Below are 19,621 nucleotides of genomic sequence, written 5' to 3' on the forward strand. Positions count from 1 at the left end.
CCCGGGAAGCATGCTAAGCCTACGCTACAGTCAGTTTGGTCTCTAAAATTGGAGACTACACTCCTCTATTAATTTGTACCAACTGTTTGATGTTTCAGGACCAGAAAAGTGTCGCTCTGAAAGAGGCGCTTATCTGTGTGGTGATGGAAGGTGTGTTACAGAAGATTCTGTTTGTGACCGGGTGACAGATTGCCCAGATGGCAGCGATGAGTATGGATGTAAGCATCTTTTGTGGCTTTTTTTTATTAATAGCCATGTTTATATATGCTGCAATGCCTCAATAGTGCAAGGTTTTTTTGTATGCTTGCAGGACGAAAATATATTTCAGATCAGGGGCCCCTGAATGATGAACATTTATTTCAGATTGCCTACATCCGAAATGTTTGTGGTATAAGATCAGCTTTGTGGATACCATAATTAGAAATGGGAATAGTTAAAATTGGATTTACTATTCCCATTTGCCACCCCACTTAAAAGCCAACCTATGACAACATGTCGAATTAATACAGTGGAATGCAGTGATTCCACTCCTGCGCCAAAGTGCGCCAAATTGTATTTACTGCGCCATCCTGATAATATCGACGAAATTTGCGCCAAATTGCACCAAAGTCTCGGGTTTGGGGGCGTCCATCACCGGCAATCGCACCGCCGGCGCGTCAGAACATGTGCAGCTCGATCTTGGGGCTGCCAATAAAGTCGCAATCATGGACCAAGAATTATTCTGCTGAATAAATAGCGCTCGTGCATGCATTCCGAGTAAGCCACGATGCCATGCACGGTGCCGACGCAGCTTCTGTTCTGCAAGTCGGCTCGACAGCAAAATGCGCTCTCCGCAGAGGCTCATGACGTCTAGGCCGTCGGCGGACGTCGTCTCTTCCAGAAACGCTGCTGATAGCTCGTTTCAAGCGTCGCACGGCACCGTAAGGAAAGCAATATTCAGTAATAACTACATGAGTGCCGCTAAAATGTCTGTCACTTCTGTTTCCGGACATCGCGGAATGAAATCTGGGATCGCTCGCAGTAGATATATGGGACAATATCGAATTTTCCTTGCTTCGCGTTTATGGAAGAGCACGCAAACGGTGGAAACGCGTTGGCACTTTTCCTCAGATATACTTTATCCATGGATCTTCATCCAGAACAGCTTTTTCGTAATTCCTTCCGCCAGCACGTCCGAGTTTGTAATCACTCTGCGGTAAATACCCCCTAAAAGGCCCTGCCCTTTCGAGCTCACGTGCTAGGGTTCCAATTCGAATTTTTTGCTTGCTTTTTTTTAAAAATATCATCTCATTAGTAAAATCATATCTCCTGGTCGGAGCAGCCGCAAATGCGCAGCTGTCAGTAGCGGGCCCGTCGCTGACGGCCCACAGTGAAGCGGCTGCACCATGTTACACGTCCGCCCCTCGCTTTCGGGGGTCAATAGCTAATGGTTAAAAAAACTCAGTTTCGCTTAAGAGCGAAGCAATGAATGCGATACCATAAAATTGTATTGTGAAACGAAGTAAGACTAGCAGCTAACTCTTTTGGATCCGATATCGCGTAACTCCACAAAACGCTGGTTTAAAGGAATATGGCCCCTCCAGGAACCGAAGCGTTTTCTTGCTTTGAGTTCTCTAAACGCGAAGTAAGCGTTGAGAGCACAGCAAGTTTACGAGCCGTCTCCTGATGCCTCAGGAGTCGTCTCCTGATGGCATCTTTCGAAGTGCGCAAGCGACTGTGCCCTTTGAAAGATGCCCCCCCCCCCTGCCGCTCCCCTGGCGTCCCTTCATGCTCCTTACGAAAGACGGGCGGGGCGTTTCCTCTCTGTTTGATGAGCAATCGACGGCAGGCCCGCACGCGGGACGATGTTATCTCACGCGCTGTCCGTGCGGCGGAGACAGACGGCCGGCTAGTTTAATCTCCGCTTCACCCGCGTTCGTCGCATGTGCTCGCGAGCTTTTACCCGCGGCTAGAATGCGCGTGGTGATGTTATTAATTTGTACTTTATATGGAAAATTACGGCAACGGCGACGGCAAAAATCCGCCGAGAGTGTCCATATAATTGCTGTCGCAAGGGTCAATGTACGGGGCAGATTTTGCGCCCCCCCCCTCTTAGGTGATTGGGGGGGCGCGCCCCCCCTGCCCCCCCTGTGCTCACGCCTATGCTCCTGAAATGATTTTTTCCATGAGATTTGTAATGAATCGAAATATTTCTAGCCTTCATAAGAGCCCCATAATAATACTTAGGTGCTTGAATGTTAATGCAATACGCTTCTGTATTGCACTCCAGGATGTAAAATTCGCTGCTCCAAAGTGCTCCCAGATGCAAAATTATCTGCTCCAAAGTGCTCCAAGATGAAAATTTTGCTGCTCCAAAGTGCTCCAAAACGGAAATTTTGCTGCTCCAAAAATTGCTCCAAATCAGAAGTCCTCGGTAGCATCACTGGGAATGCTAAACCTTGATATATACATAAGTTGTTGAGGCACGCAGTTCACTTTGTTGTTTTTTTTTTATTATTATTTATTTAATTAATTCATTCGACCTTTCGTGCAAAGTATAGTCCCCAATGGACTCTCTTTTTCTTTTTTTTCATAGAAGGAGCCACAAAAAATGTCCAAATAACTGGACAGTACAAATAAAATCTAATTTCAACAGCATAAAAAAATTATGAAAACACGCACGCACAACTTGTGATAATGCACTAAGCATTGTGTATTTATTTTTATGTTTGTATATATTTGTATCTTTTATTTCCTGATTTAATTTTTTTTTTATGATGTTTTATTCATTTCTTGTTTTTCAACTGATGTTAGCTCTAAACTGGATATCCAGTGTCCTTTATACCCCTATTGTGAAGAGGAGTATTGCGAGCACGTGCCTTAGCAATGTGCTGAAGAAATCATGTCGGCACATGATGTTTCTGGGATAGTCGTTTTCTGGGAAGCTCACCATATAATGCCTAGAGGGTGTGTCCAGATAAAATCGAATACGAGATCCCGGTCACCATTCCCGATTTTGATGTAATTTACTGTAGATACAGGTACTATTAGGTCCAGAACGACTGTTTCGGAGTTAGCTTTGTGAAAAAAAAAAAGATTTTGTTCGTCTGAAAAAAATATAATACATTTTGGCCGCACAAAACACTTTTCCGTCAGTTTCGCAATTTCTTCACTTTAAGCACAACTAGGAAAAAAACAGTGCACTTTTTGATCACAATATTTATTCTCATCAAAGAACAAGTGAAATACAATCCTGTGAGTACATATATCATTTCCCTTAAGCGGGGAAGAGGGTTTTTAAAAATCATCAAGATTCCCTTTACCAAATTTAATGAAACTGCACAGTTTTGTTTAGTTTTCTTTGCTGATTCCAAATATGCAATTATTCTTCAAATATGTCCATTAGTTCCAAAGTTAATTAAAATTAATTAGCATTGTTTGCAGGAACAATGGAGCAAGAACTACTCATCGAAATCTTGCTTTAGGCACATAGCCGGATACTAGGAAACATAAGCTTCAAAAGGGTAGGAATACTTTTTTGATGTGCAAACTATTAAAAATTATACAGCATATCAAAGCTTTCTGTTCAACTAGGGTGGCGATGCAGGCTTGTTGGTTCATCATACTTGAGAAAGAGGTAGTGCCCTTAATTCTTAATAGTTTGCACATCAAAAAAGTATTCCTACCCTTTTGAAGCTTATGTTTCCTAGTATCCGGCTATGTGCCTAAAGCAAGATTTCGATGAGTAGTTCTTGCTCCATTGTTCCTGCAAACAACGCTAATTAATTTTAATTAACTTTGGAACTAATTGACATATTTGAAGAATAATTGCATATTTGGAATCAGCAAAGAAAACAAAACAAGACTGTGCAGTTTCATTAAAATTGGTAAAGGGAATCTTGATGATTTTTAAAGACCCTCTTCCCCCCTTAACTGTCTAAGGACTTTTGAGGGAAAAAATCACAAACATGGCAAACCACACAAAATACCTGTATTTCAGGAATTTATTGTGCAATTAAGTTAAACTGAGGATAATAAAACTCTGTACATATTAACTTTGGTATTTGTGCCCTCTTTTATTAATGTTGCTTGCAAACAAGCAATGATGTTAGCATAACAATTGCACATCACTGACCTTATTACATGTGTTGAATGTGGCTTTCATTGCAACGTAAGTCAAATTGTTCATTTTAATTTCCTGTTTTCGTCTCCGCAAGTGATAGTAACTACGTACTTGTTCTTGCAATTGGCTTCTTATCTGCAGCATGATGCGTAAGTTGGCACGTAAGTTTTCATTGAGCTAATGTTGCTCTGTTAGGTTGAGCATTCTAATCTTGTTGCAATCAAGGCTAACTAAATATATTGCTCTTGATAACCTAGCGGTTATTTAAAAAAAAAAAAAAAAAGAAACTGTCACGACTATGCACCATATGGCTAAATGTCAAGGTTTCTGAAGCATTGCTATATTCATGCTCTGCCTGTCCCAGAGACTTATGAGTGATAATGACCATTGGAAAGGACGCTTTTATGTATGGCAGTGGTTATAGGACTCACATCCACAGGATATGTAAGGGTTATAGGCTCTTGAGAACCTTCAGAGATCTCTGTGTTAATCTTCAAAAATGTTTTTCAAGAAAAACCTATAGCAATTACATCATAGGAGCTGTAGTTTGACAAAGCAGAGTGGCTGCCAACTAAACAAGAAGATAATTATTGTAAAAATATTAATGTTCAAATTGTGAATTTATTCAACTACATTGGAATGTTGATCAGGGTTTGCATCTAGTAACTGCCAGCTCTGCAAGATCCTTTGAGAGATTTATGATATAAGTAAACCAAGTTTATACTGGACCTTGTGTTTGCTTTATTATGCATTAGTGTGTGAGAAACACTGCAAAGGCCCCATCCTCTATTTGACCAGCAGTCAGCTGAGGTGATGTTTTGTTTTTCATTGTCTGGTCATAAGCAAAGAGCAGCTCGAACAGGTAAAAAATTTGGCTGTCAGTGATCCTTTAAACTTAATTTTGATGCTTAGAACCTATTGAAGAGCAAGTTTGGAACTGCCTACTGTTTGGTTTCAATTGGCAGCAAAGAGTATTACAGAAAAAGCTTGGAACCTTTCATTTTTTCTTATATAGGTGCATGTTAAAGGGCTCCTCACCACCAGGTCCCATTGCAAATTTTTAACACACATTACAACTCTTAGGGTGCCTTTTAAGGAGAGCTTTACTGAAAGAATTTTTCAAATTGGTCCATTACTGGACAAGTTAGAAGAAATTTAACTGCACTGTTATCATGCCTGGCGTGTGAAACCTCTGAACTTGTGGGAATCGAGCGCACCCTCCCCTTTGGCACCTCGTTCCCCACCTAGCGCGTGTGCTGGCCCCGCGCGGCTCGAGCGCCGGGAACCGCCGTTAATCGGCGACATGGCTACCGTGGCTACGCCGCCAGGCCTTTTTGCTCGGTGTGAGCCATGCGTTGGTCTTCCCCGCACGAGCCACGCATCCGAACTTGCTTGAGCATGCTCGCGCCACCACGTGACCACGCTAGCCTTCGTCACTGCACAACGCCTGTCCTCATTGGTCGCCAATGACTACCCCCTTCCCCCTTGAGCTTGCTTCTGTCTGGCGCTGGCTTGCGTGTGTCAGATGCTCTCAGTCGAGCACACGAACGAGAAGCCGCCTGCTAGAGCAGCGCGTCAACCTCTCGTGCTGGTCTGAGAGCATCTGACGTGGGCAAGCCGGCGCCAGACAGAAACGAGCTCAAGGGGGAAGGGGTTTGTCACTGGCGGCCAATGAGGACAGGCGTTGCGCAGTGACGTAGGCTAGCGTGTTCACGTGGTGGTGTGAGCATGCTCAGGCAAGTTCGGACGCGTGGCTCATGCAAGGAAGACCAAGGCATGGCAGCGTAGCCACGGTAGCCATGTCGCCGATTAACGGTGGTTCCCGGCGCTCGAGGCGCCAAAGGGGAGGGCACGCTCGATTCCCACAAACTCAATTAAATAGTCTTGTCCTTTGAAATTATTGGGTGTTGATTTTTTTCCCAGGTTTGAGGAACAGCATGATAACGGCTGCTATCATTGGATCCCTATTCTGCGGGTTGCTTGTTGTGGTGGCTGTGAGCTGCTCATGCCGGCTGTATGCATTACGGCTGGCACAGCAGCAAGCGGCAGCCGCTGAGGGCCCCATGGACTCTCCTCCGCTGTTTGCAGACAGTGCGCCACCAGACTTTTGGTTTCGAGAGCCTCCGCCACCATATGCAGTTGCTGTTGGCGACCACAGGTGCGGCAGATTTATTACTGCTGTTTTTTTCCCAGCCTCTTTCTGTATCTCAACAGAATGATTCAAATTACCTGTATATCATGAAGTCAATAATAGCATGTACAACTCTGAAAGTGTGGGAACTGCAGCTACTCACCACACTTTTGCAATACAGTCGAACCCACTTATAACGATCCCACTTATAACGATCTATCGGTTATAACGACCATATTTGGGTGCACTTACGATTTTACAATGCTAACCATTCAAGCTGCGTCCACATATAGCGAACATTTTTCAAAGCCTCGTACTTTTACAACGAACACTTCAGACACGGTCGCAGTAAAAATATGGTGCATACGAACCGAAAAAAAAGTTAAAACAGGCCTTCTAAAGCGTGAGAAGGGCGCGCGCTCGCGCATGCCTTGCTCCAGTTTGCTCGAGACTAAGATATCCCTGATCGGCAAGCACCGCATGCACATTTCGGACGCTGTGAGCGAGGTCGCTCACTTTCCAGCCTTTTATTCAGTGGCAGAATGGCAGTGAGGAAAAAAAAAGAGGCAACATGAAGCCTTGTGGTCAACTTTTGCACGGTAACCTTTCCTGACGCCGTTCTCTGCAGCTACGACCGCCTACGATGAACCAAACAATGCCTTGGAACGCAAGAAGGCATAAATGAAGCAAGTGACAACCGCGATAACTTTCCATCGCATAAAGGTTCACTGCGTCCCTACAGTCGTCGACGCCACAATATGCTGCAAAAGGTTGTCCGTCTTTTCGGTAACGGCAAGACCGGTCGATCAGTGATAACGATTTCCGCGTGATTGCGGCGATGCCTTCGCGGATAAGCATCGGAAAAGAGCGAAGGCGAGGTGGCGGCCGTCGATGAACGTGCAGTTATGACTTCTAGCCGACAACCTTATATCACAGTCATCTGTAGATATCTGCTCGGCTGCGCGTGTGGCGTATGCCGTACACTGTGTGGATTGACAGCGGTACGAGCGCGCCATGCTGCCGTTCGCAAGTTCGCCGCCGCCGCGTCGTGCGAGCGCTTTGTAGAAACGAAAGTAGCTCGCTGTTGAGCGGCGCGGGCACCGAGAAACGTCGATGCAGTGACAGTGAGCGTATACTGCGTGCTCGACTGTGTGACAACTCAAGTGCACTTGAGTAGTCACACAGTCGAGCCGCGCATCGTCGTGCGGGGCCGCGAGAGCATCGCGGAGGCGTAGAGTGCATGTTGCTTGCAAAATGCTTGTTTTCCGCCGCATGGCAAATGCTTGTTTTCGCCGCACAGGCTACTCGCCGCACACGTGCACAGTCCGGAGTGAAGGAGGCACGAAGAACGTACAAAAGCGTGTGTTAAGAATTCCGAAGGCCTCCGCGGACCCTCCCGCCGCAAAGACTGCGCGCGCTGCCCAAGCCGTCATTTTCAACAACGCGCTGTTGTATTTTTATTTTGTTTCTATCCGTGCTAGTTGAGCGTGACGTGCACAGTCGACGCTTTCCAGGAAAGAGCCATAACTCCTCGTCTGCCGACATCGAGGGTCTCAGACCGCGCCACCTCCACCGGCATGGTCTCGGCGGGGCAACCTTTGACGGCGGTGTTGACTGAAGAGGAGCAGTGCGTCGTTCCGCGAGTGTTGTGCTTGTGGGGGTGGTGTACGGTTACGTCGGGAGGAGGGGACGGACTGCGTGCCTGCGTGTTTAACCAGACGCTCAGAAGAACGAGTAGAGAGCGGACGTGTGTACAGCGTTGAATGTATCGTGCCTTTTCTCTGCTTTATATAGGAATACAAGTTTTCCATTTTACAACGTAATGTGAGTTTGTCTTCATTCAATGCCTCACACGCGCAGTGAGAAGTGACGTATACCTGGCGGTAGCGATTAAAGTCAGCGAGGAAGTTTAGGGCATGAGTAACATTTTCTTGTGCCGAAACCCGGGATTACTTCGCCTGCTGACCTCAAAAGCGCCATGGAACGACTGCAGAAGAAGCAAGCCACCCTTCGACAAGCCATCGACGCCATCATCGCAGAGAGCAGCGACCAGCTGCAAGCGCCAGCAACAGCGATCGGTGAGCTTGAAGAACATTTGGAAAACCTTGTAGAGCAAGCAAATGAGCTAAAGGCAGTCAACGACGCCATCGAGAAGAAGATTGAGCTACAGGAACTCGATGCCGCGCTGACCGAATGCATTGACTATAATAAGAAAATCACCACTATGAAGACGAAAATCAAAAGAGCCCTAAAAAACGAAGCCTTGAGTGAAACAAGATCAAGCACTTCATCAGGAACCAACGATTCGAAACAAGCAGTACATTCTGATGCTGTTCAGAGCACAGTAGCGACGACTCTCCAGCTGCCGTCATTAACAACCAGGCTTCCGAAGCTGGAGATCGCCAAGTTCAATGGAGATCTGCGCTCGTGGACTAGATTCTGGAACCAGTTCGAGTCGACGATTCACAAGATTCCAGCGCTTCACACCATCGACAAGTTCCAGTATCTGACTAGCTATCTTACCGGAAAGGCCGCGGCCGCTATCGATGGACTGCCACTCAGTGATCGAAATTATGACATTGCTGTGAAGACATTGGTCGAAAGATTCGGCAGGGACGAGGTCATCATTGAGGAGCACATGGCGCGGTTGCTTGCGGTCCGCCCAGTGCACAATCTACACGATACCGAGAGACTGCGGACTCTTTACGATGAACTCCAGACGGGTGTCCGCAGTCTCGAGGCATTGGGTGTGGCCTCGAGCACATAAGGCGTGCTTTTGCTGACGATCCTTCGGAAGAGCATCCCGAGTGAGCTTTGCCTCGAGTACTACAGGAGAAAGACAACATCGGAAGCCGTTCCTGAAGGCGACCTGCAGGAGTTCCTAAATTTCCTGAAGGCGGAGGTAGAGAGCAGAGAGAGAGCACAACGTGCAGTGCGACCGGTGCCTGATGCCGCTGTAAAACAGAAAGCTCCACTCACAAGAGATCGTCATCAAACACCGTCGGCGTCTACTCTAACAGTGGCTGGAAGCGAGGTGCATTGCGCCTTTTGCGATGAAGAAGGACATACCGCGGTGGAATGTATCAACCCCATTCCCATAGACCAGAAAAGGGCGTGATGTCAAAGGAGAGGCGCTGTTACAAGTGTGCAAAAAGAAATCACCGTGCCGCCGTGTGCAGAACATCGAGGTGGCTCAAGTGCGCGAAGTGCTCAGGACGGCACGCAACAGGTGTCTGCGAGCTCAACCAAAGAGTAACGCCGCCTCCCTCAGGCGAAGGTGCTGCACCAACAAGTACTACAGTCCAGTCGTCACTACAGGTGGAACGAAACCGAGGAAGGGCACGTGTACTTCTACAGACGGCACGAGCGCTTGCGGAAGGACAAAATAAGAGTGCTTTGGTGCGAATGCTTCTCGACGGGGGCAGCCAAAGAACGTTCATACAAGAAGAGGTTTCCCGCAATCTAAAGCTCCGCGTCATAGGAGAGGAGAGGCTGACCATTTATGCCTTCGGAAGCCAGAGGCCATTATAGGAAAGAAGTTGTCGTCGGGTGGAATGCTGGCTAAGAAACTGGCGCGACAACACCAGAGTCCGCATCGAAGCGCTGGAGATACCCGAGATCAGCGGAGACCTGCTGCCACCACCGGACGACCGCATTGCCAACATCGCGCAGGAACAAGGCCTCGAACTTGCTGACACAGTACCTGATGGCTACCATCCTGGAGTTGGAGTTGAGCTGCTTGTTGGGGAAGATCACTACTGGGACATCACGACAGGAAGTGTCAAGCGACTCACTGAGAAGCTCGTGGCCGTGGAAACTGCGTTTGGATGGGCACTGCAGGGCACAGACACCACATCGTCTGCCGCAGCGTGCCTAACGAGCGTCGGCGTGATGCGAGTCAGTGTGAACACAGAACCAGATGACGTTTCTCGTCAACTTAGGTCATTCTGGGAACTGGAACACCTTGGGATCGTCGATGACGCACCGCTGACCACCGAAAACGACGACGTTCTTAGGGCATTTGAGGACACCATCGTCCACAAGAACGGTCGTTACAAAGTGAGGCTTCCATGGAAAGAGAACGCATCACAGTTGACAGACAACAAGAGGACAGCATCCCACAGGCTTCACTCACTCACGGCGAAACTACTGCGAAATGACTAAATGATCCGCAGCTATGATCAGGCAGTCCGGAACTACCTTGATGCCGGACACACTGAGGAAGCCCGAGAACTGGGTGAGTCCCCGCAGGGGCCCATTTATTACATGCCGCACCGAGGCGTTGTCCGGCCAGGTAGCCAAACAACCAAGTTGAGGGTCGTATTTGATGCGTCCTCCAAAGCAGCAGGGAAGCTATCATTGAACGACGTTCTCTACGCAGGACCAAACCTAAATCCAAGTTTGTCAGACATCCTGATTCGATTTCGAGTGCACAATGTGGCCATAATGTCTGACATAGAAAAGGCTTTCCTCCAAATCGAGCTGGCTGAAAAGGAGCGTGACGCTCTACGCTTTCTGTGGTATCAAAGTACACCAAAGCAAGGCGAATTACTACCCCCAATCAAAGAATACCGGATGACAAGGGTGCCATTCGGCGCTACGTGCAGCCCGTTTCTCCTCGCGGCTACCTTGCGTCATCATCTGAAAGGTGTCGAGGAGAACTTTCCCCGCACCGCTAAGCTCCTAAGTGACAACCTGTATGTCGACGACTTTGTGACTGGTGCTGACAGTGTAGAAGAGGCAGAGCAGATATGCAAGGAAGCGCAGGCTATACTCGAGATGGGAGGCATGAACCTCCGGAAATGGCGATTGAATAATCAAGACGCAATGGCATCGCTTACTGAGATTGAGACAGCCCAAACGGCTATACCGGAGTTGGGCCCCACAAAGATTCTCGGTGTGGAATGGAGGCCTGCGACAGATGAGTTCGTGTTTGAGATGTCCGCCCTGATTGCATTTTTGGCAAGTAGGCAGGACAAAAAGCGATTTCTGTTACAGACCTCAGCACGCATTTTCGACCCATTTGGTTTCCTTGCGCCCACTACGATTACCGCAAAGATAATGTTTCAAAGCCTCTGGGTGCGGGGTACAGCATGGGATGAAATTATTCCCCCAGATGTGCAAGAGCGATGGGACAAATGGTGCCGGCAGCTTCCTCATCTTCGGAAGATAACCATTCCAAGGACATTAGCTCGCGACCTGAAACGTGCCGAGATGAAAACGGAGCTGCACATATTTTCCGACGCGAGCCCGATGGCATATGGTGCAGTAGCTTACATCAAAGCGCGAAGTCAGGAAGGTGAGGTCACCGCAGTGCTGTTGATGGCAAAGGCAAGAGTCGCTCCACTTAAGCGGCTGTCATTGCCGCGGCTAGAGCTGATGGGAGCGTTGATCGGTGCACGACTCGCGAGCTACCTCACGAAACAACTTAACGTTGAGAGCATTTCCGTGCACTGTTGGACAGATTCAACCGTCGCTCTCAGTTGGATCAAGAGCTGCGCTCAGAGGTGGAAACCCTTCGTTTCCAATCACGTTCAAGAAATTCAAACACTGACAGATCCAACAGCATGGAAACACTGCCCAGGCAAAGAGAACCCCGCAGATTTGCTGACCCGTGGGATATTGCCTTCTGAGCTGGTCGGACGCAAGGACTGGTGGACAGGCCCCGAGTGGCTAGAGAAAGTAGAACTAGACACTACAGTCTCAGAGTCCGATCTCGGTACGATCCGGCTTTGCATGGAAGAAGAGCGAGCGGTCCAAGTGTTTAGCTCTGTCGCAGTAACATGCCCGAAGCCACTGATTAATTTGGAAAATTATAGCTCCTTGACGAGAGTGCTCCGCGTAACAGCGTGGGTCAGGCGTTTCATTCACAACAGTCGATGTCGGTCGAAGTTGACGGGAGAGCTCACTGCCGAGAAAATAGCCGACGCGGAAAAGCTTTGGCAGAAAACCTGCCACTCAGAAACGATCGGAAACGACGTTTGCGCACTGCGCGATTCTAGGCTTCTCAATCGGACATCACCAGTGATGGCATTAAATCCGTTCTTGGACAGTGATGGTATAATGAGAGTTGGTTGGCGGCTACAGTACAGTACAGAAGAAGAAGAAGAAGCGAAGCATCCTGTGATATTGTCACCGTCTCATCCTTTCACACGCCTGCTGATTTCCTGGGAGCACAAACGCCTACTGCATGCTGGAGTGCCGGACATGTTATCCTCTCTTCGAGAACGCTATTGGATCATTCGAGGAAGACAAACAATCAAATCGGTCATTCGACGTTGTCTTCCCTGTCAGAAGCAAAGCTGCCGTGCCGCAGAAGAGCCTACTGCCCCGCTTCCTGCCTGCAGAGTAACCCAAGCTGGCCCTTTCGAAACAACCGGTATCGACTTTGCGGGGCCAATATTCTACAAAGAAAGCGGGTCGGAACACAAAGCTTATATTGCTTTGTTCACTTGCGCGACGACAAGGGCCGTGCACCTCGAGCTTGTTAGAGACCTTTCATCAAAGTCATTTCTGATGGCGTTCAAGAGATTTGTATCGAGGAGAGGAATCTGCAAGGTTGTGCTATCCGACAACGCTCTGACATTTAAACGAGCTTCAAGGGACTTGAACCAAATGTTCCACGCCATAAAGGGATGCGAGGTCTGTTCTTTCTTCAGTGGGCATAATATCAGTTGGGAATTCATTGTCGAGAGAGCGGCATGGTGGGGTGGCTTTTGGGAAAGAATGGTGAGAACCGTCAAGGCCACCCTTCGCCGAGTGCTCGGAAAAAGCTGCCTTGACTACGACAGCCTCTCCACAGTTGTAACGCAGACAGAGGCTGTGGTTAATTCTCGTCCTTTGACCTTCATCTCTTCGGACGCGGGGGAGCTTATGCCCTTGACACCTGCCCATTTCCTGGTCGGCCGCAAATTAACAAGCTTGCCTCCTCTACGAGAGACCACGGGGTTGAAATCAACAGCAGGTACCCAGGGCCGAAGATGGAGGCAGCGTAGCGCCCTTGTCGACTCATTCTGGCGGCGTTGGAGACTCGAATATCTTCTGCAATTGCGTTCTACGCATGTAACAAAACCAGGAACAGGAAGAAGCATCCATGAGGGAGACAGTTCTGCTCGGGGAGGACAGAGCCCCTCGGCAGATGTGGAAGCTGTGCCGGGTTCTAAAAACCTTCCCGGGAAGAGACGGCCGAACACGCGCCTGCCAAGTGCTTCTACCAAACAAGAGGGAGCTTCGACGACCGGTACAAGCCTTGTACCCGCTTGAGCTGAACGATTAGACAGCCAGCAAGGACAAAGACGGCCGAGAATGAGCGTGTGCTCATTGCGGGGGAGGATGTTAAGAATTCCGAAGGCCTCCGCGGACCCTCCCGCCGCAAAGACTGCGCGCGCGGCCCAAGCCGTCATTTTCAACAACGCGCTGTTGTATTTTTATTTTGTTTCTATCCGTGCTAGTTGAGCGTGACGTGCACAGTCGACGCTTTCCAGGAAAGAGCCATAACTCCTCGTCTGCCGACATCGAGGGTCTCAGACTGCGCCACCTCCACCGGCATGGCCTCGGCGGGGCAACCTTTGACGGCGGTGTTGATTGAAAAGGAGCAGTGCGTCGTTCCGCGAGTGTTGTGCTTGTGGGGGTGGTGTACGGTTACGTCGGGAGGAGGGGACGGACTGCGTGCCTGCGTGTTTAACCAGACGCTCAGAAGAACTAGTAGAGAGCGGACGTGTGTACAGTGTTGAATGTATCGTGCCTTTTCTCTGCTTTATATAGGAATACAAGTTTTCCATTTTACAACGTAATGTGAGTTTGTCTTCATTCAATGCCTCACACGCGCAGTAAGAAGTGACGTATACCTGGTGATAGCGAATAGAGTCAGCGAGGAAGTTTAGGGCGCGAGTGATCATCTACAGTGTGCATACGTCATACAGGAAGCGGCCCAGCAGGGACTCCGCAAGCCGAATAGGCGACGCGCTGCACGCAACTAGCCAGGAATGATGGCTCCACGTGGCAGTACCGCGCCTCGGTGAACCGGTGTCAGTTCATTGCAAAGGCGGGTAATTCACTCGTGAGCACGTAGTGGGCGTCGCTTCACGACGCAAAAAGGCTTAGCTCGTGACCGGAGGGGTTGTGAGCACTTTAATAAAAGTGCACAGAATAAAAAACGGCTTGGCCGCTACGCGCACGTTTTTAAAGGCGAGTCCATATACAACGAACTACAGTAGACTCTCAGTAACGGAAATCTCTTAAACGGAACTGCTGCTTAAACGGAACAACTGCATCTAACACGATTGGTTTCATACTTGGATTCTGCACCCCTGTTCATCTCTCAGTAAACGGAACTCCTGCCCAAAATGACACTTGACCACATCTGCCTGCCCGGCCCCACTTCAAATCAAGGAAAGGAGGTGCCGACCCCCCCCCCCCCCCCCCCCCCCCGACAAAAATTTCTGCCTATGCTCCTGGCACGAAGCCTTTCGGCTTTCGTGTCGATCTTCGCTTGTCGCTATGGTTGAGCGGACTTCACTTAGTTTTCAGTTGACCTCATGCGAAGCTGTGACGCGCGCTTTTCGCGGCAGCCAGCTGCGCCGTCCCTTATTTGTCCGTTCACGTGTGTCCCAGATAGGCATACGCGAGTTCTTTTGACAGAAGTTAATGTTTTGTGCGTATATCGTGGTTTGAAAACAGGTCTTTCTAGTCTTTTGATGATACCAGATTTTGGGCGATATGAATATTGTCGTTCCCCCTTCAGATTCGTATCACCGAGATTCTGCTTTAGTTGGGAAGCCCTACCTGCATTGTTAGTTTGGCCACTCTAAGCCATTATAAGACCGCAACGCCAATGGCAGCCTGCATTGACACCCTAATTGTCCAATGTTTACGCTTACGGGGCTGTTAGGTGAACCAATGGTGTTATGCAAACAGCCATTATTAGACAGAACTTTTTATTTCAAAACAGTTCCTCCTTATTTGACTGTTTTGCTTGACACGGTTCATTTTTCCCCTTGGCAGTGAGCTTTTAGCTGATCCAAAAGCTGTTTTCCCTGCTCCCAAATGCGTTTTTGGCTGCTCCAAAAGCCCTTTTACCTGCTCCAAAATGCACTTTTTGCTGCTCCAAAAACCTGCTCCAAAACAGCTTCAGTCAATCACATCACTGTACAGTACATATAGAGCCGATCAAGGCCTAAATGCTTCTTTACATCGTGTTAGGCATACGTACGAGCGGTTAAAGTTGCACCAACGCAACGGAACAAACCGCCTTTTGAGGCCCTGCATGACGTACGCGCACATGCAAACACTAACGCGGCTAGCAGACGACGCATGCAGCAATCCACACTAGGCGCGCTTCAGCCAGTAGCCGCCAGGCGGCGACTCCACTCGATCTCGCGGCCAATAGTGCTGCTCTCAAACGTGCAACCGGTGAACGAGGTCGCCCGCGGCTGCCACAGGGAAGCGACAGGGTGCCTTGAAGGTGGCCGATGTTTGGGCGTCCGTCGTTCGTTGAATGACGGTGCAAATGCACGCTGGTGGCCGAGCGCTGTCGCGGTGATAAAGCGGTCACGACTGCGAGGAAAAAAAAAACAGCAGTTTGATTCGGATTCATGTAGATAGGGCGAAACGCGACAGAACGATGAAATGCCTTCGACGGCTGCTGCAATTCGAGATTTCTCTCCCCGGTTCTACTCACTCGGCGTCGCGTCATGGGAGAGGAGGTGGCTATCACGTGACCGTTCTATGGCTTTTACAGGCTATTCTCACGTCTTGGACCGTTAAACAATGCATATTGAATTTGAATTTGAATCGAGCCTCGACCAATCCCGTGCAGCTCACAGCACGCTCGCAGGCTTTACCGGGCACTTGATCTGGTTGTCTGCGGCTCTGCGGCGGCTTCGAGTGGGCGAGGAGAACGTCGGCGTGCCGGCGTCTTTTAATACTTGTTCTTTTCGTTGTTCGCGCTTCTTGGGTGAGCGGCTGGGGCCGTGCTGTCGCGCTGCCGTTTGAAAGTGGCTGCGCGCGCGCTTTGTTGACGCGTTCGTTTGTCGTTTGTGACAAAGCAGCTGACATGCCGTACTCAAATGAGCAACGAGCGGATATGGTTCTGGCCCTAGGTGCATCACGCGGAAACAGAAGGCAGGCAGTCAAGCTGTTTCAACGCTGGCATCCAGGTACGCGGCCGAGCTCAATGACCATTGTGCGTACTTATGAAACGCTGAAAGAGACTGGGACATTTACCACGAAACGGCACAAATCTTCAGTTTTGGTCGAGGAAGTGGAGAGGAATATCCTGTCCAAGTTTTCTGTAGACCCCCAGGCAAGTGTCCGTAGTGTGGGTGCTGAAGCTGGTGTCTCGAAATCTTCTGTGTGGAGAATACTAAAGAAGAGACAACTTCATCCCTACCACGTGCAGCTGCACCAAGCATTGGAGCCTCGCGACTTCCAGAATCGCACAGACTTTGCAAATTGGATCCTAATCAAGACCGAAGAAGACCCAGGCTTCGTGAACAAGGTACAGTAGAACCCCGCTGATATGTTTTTGAAGGGACCATAGGGAAATAAATGTAAGAGACGGGAAACGTAAGAGCTGAAAAACAGGGAAAATCGACAAAATATTTAGTGGTACAGAATTTTATTTCAGTGCTTTCGAGCAGCACGAAAAATTGGCGCGCTCAGCCACGATCTAGTCGATGGATAGAAAACGTGGAGCTGGGGACGGCCTCACCCACAGAAATGTAATCAACGTATGTGATTTTTTTAACACCAACAGCTGTAGGCATGAAAGAACTAAGCACACGCAATCGTGACCAGCGCGGCGAGTCCGACCGCGAACCGCGCGCACAACAATGCGAGCTCCAACCAGCTCGAACTCCTCCCGTTCTCCGACAAATAACAATGATGATGAGTCTACGCCAACGCGATGGCAGAAGTGAATGCCAATCTCGAAGGCCTTGCTTTCGCAAGCAATTACGTCATAGACGCCATGTTTGTGCAATACAAATCTCAAAGGCTATGCTTTTGTCAATAGTAAATGCCAATCTCGAAGGCCTTGCTTTCGCGAGCAATTACGTCATAGACGCCATCTTTGCACTACAAATCTCGAAGGCCATGCTTTTGTTTGCATCAATTGAAAGATCTTGTTGCTTGCGCCTCTCATGCGGCTAATATTACGGTCAAACCAGGCCAAGCTGCGTGAAAATGCACCATGGCCGCTCTCTTCGGTAGTCACGCGGTCGGCTCCGAGCGCACTTCGCAACGTATTAATACGGGAACGGTCCGACAGTTACGATGTAACAGCGGGGTTCCCAATACATTGTATCCTATGGGAGCTCTGCCGGGAAAACGCAGCAGTGAGGAACGTAACAGCAAGGTTCTACTGTACTTTGGACCGACGAAGCTAACTTCTCGCGCAATGCTCAAGTGAACCTCCACAATGCTCACTATTGGAGTGACAAGAACCCTCACTGGGTTTGGCAGGCGCGTCACCAATATCAGGGGTCATTCAGTGTGTGGTGTGGCATTTACGGTGGTACTATAATCGGACCTGTCTTCTTCGACAGCACACTTACAGGCGAACGATATGTCAAGGATATCTTGGATGGACCACTTGAAAATTTTCTGTGCGAAGTTCCACTGGCTAGGATATCTGGTATCAGCATGATGGAGCTCCTGCGCACGGAAGCAGCAAAGCGTGCAATTGGCTCGATAAAGTTTTCCCGCAGCAGTGGATAGGGCGACACGGGCCCATTGTTTGGCCAGTAAGGTCTCCAGATTTAAACCCCCTTGATTTTTTTCTTTGGGGGTACGTCAAGAGTCAGGTATACCAGGCACCAACCACAACACCAGGTAACCTAAAAGAAAAAATAGGACAAGTTTGCAACTCCATTCCCGAAACAATGGTCAAGAACGTCACGGAAAATCTGATAAAGAGATGCCAGAGTTGTATTGCAGCAGATGGCGACCTCTTTGAACATGTTTTGTAATCGCGGCTTAATTTTACGAGCACCGATCACCGAAAACAAAAAAAAAAGTCTCCTCATGCCGTTCGCCTACCAACGCCACCCGTGACTAGCTTCACGTCATCGCCTCCTTTTACGCATCTCAAGTTCAAAAGAGACAATAAAGCTATTTTCTTGTTTTATTTATCCGTCTCAGACGCTTATCTCGGCAGCGCTCGGCCACCAGCGTGCATTTGCACCGTCATTCAACGAAAGACGGACGCCCAAACATCGGCCACCTTCAAGGTACCCTGTCGCTTCCCCGTGGCAGCCGCGGGCAACCTCGTTCACCGGTTGCACGTTTGAGAGCAGCACTATAGCAGTGCGCTCGCGGCCCGTCACGTGGCCTCTTTTCAAATTTCGCGGGCTTTCTTTACAACGCGGAAAAAATAACACCGCGAGTTCGTACCGTACAGGAAACAATACAGTCCGTGGTTCTAAAAGTGCTCTACAGCTCAGTGTTCATATTTTAGGTTTTCGGCCAATAATTAAAAAGTTAGGTAATTAAAAGTAATTAACTAATTAGTTTAAGGGGAAAATAAAAAATAGCCTGGGTATCTATAGGCTAGTGCGAGTAGTATACGTTTGGTTCAGTTTGCCTCTGAAGTGCCTGTCATTTTCAAAGTCTTGGCTCAAGTTATGTGGGACAACCTGTATATTCCTGTGTGTCTCCTAGGGACTCACCAGTACCTTTCTTGTGCAGAGAAGTGTTCGAGCTCATTGTAGCATGCACTGTCCATCATCACGTTCACCTTTTTTTCTCTGGGATTATGCAAGTCAATATATATCTAATGTTTTCTCTGTCATGCCACTATCCACACAGCAGTACATTTGTCCACCTCCCATTTTAACCCTTTGAAGGTCACATTTTTTTCTAGCAGGGTGTCTCCCCAATTTTCTCAGCGCAACTTAGTTTGGAAAAAAAAAAAAAAAAAGAGCCACACGCACATAATTTCTTTTTGTGCACAATGTAATACATGGTTTATTGCTGAATATTTTTTTTAAACTAGCAAAATTTTTTATAGCTATGCAAAGATATTCACACAAGTTATTCGAAACAACTAGAGCCCATATTTCATAATGTTCTATATCTCATTTTGCATTCTTTTTATCTGTTGCCCTGTGTGTGGAAACCAAGCAAGGACTGCACTATGGCAGGCTTCGAGCCATGTCTGATTCAATAACGAAGGGCCGTCAAAATGTAAAATGAAGTGGATTTTCGGAGATCTGGACCACAAGGAAATGCGGCCACAGGGAAAACAAGGCCCACGAGCAAACTTAATGACCTACACACGCCAGAAAAGCAAAATGAGAGAGAAACTTGCAGTCATCAATTGTTTGATTGCTGGACGAGGTTCTGTTAGCACATACGTGTCTCGCAAAAAGAGACTTGTAGCAGAACTG

At 48.5% G+C, this 19,621-nt stretch overlaps 1 protein-coding gene across 1 annotated transcript in view; it reads left to right on the forward strand.

Moving 5' to 3' along the window:
* Nucleotides 1-19,621, forward strand: part of LOC119406598 (low-density lipoprotein receptor-related protein 3-like) — a gene marked incomplete in the record, with an annotated part of 50,856 nt that overhangs the window by 20,775 nt on the left and 10,460 nt on the right. Inside the window, 2 exon segments of the mRNA XM_037673333.2 lie at nucleotides 99-218; nucleotides 6,026-6,260. Coding sequence (XP_037529261.1) covers nucleotides 99-218; nucleotides 6,026-6,260 — 355 coding nt within the window.

Source organism: Rhipicephalus sanguineus, chromosome 1 (genome assembly GCF_013339695.2).
Source record: "Rhipicephalus sanguineus isolate Rsan-2018 chromosome 1, BIME_Rsan_1.4, whole genome shotgun sequence".
NCBI classification, from domain to species: domain Eukaryota; kingdom Metazoa; phylum Arthropoda; class Arachnida; order Ixodida; family Ixodidae; genus Rhipicephalus; species Rhipicephalus sanguineus.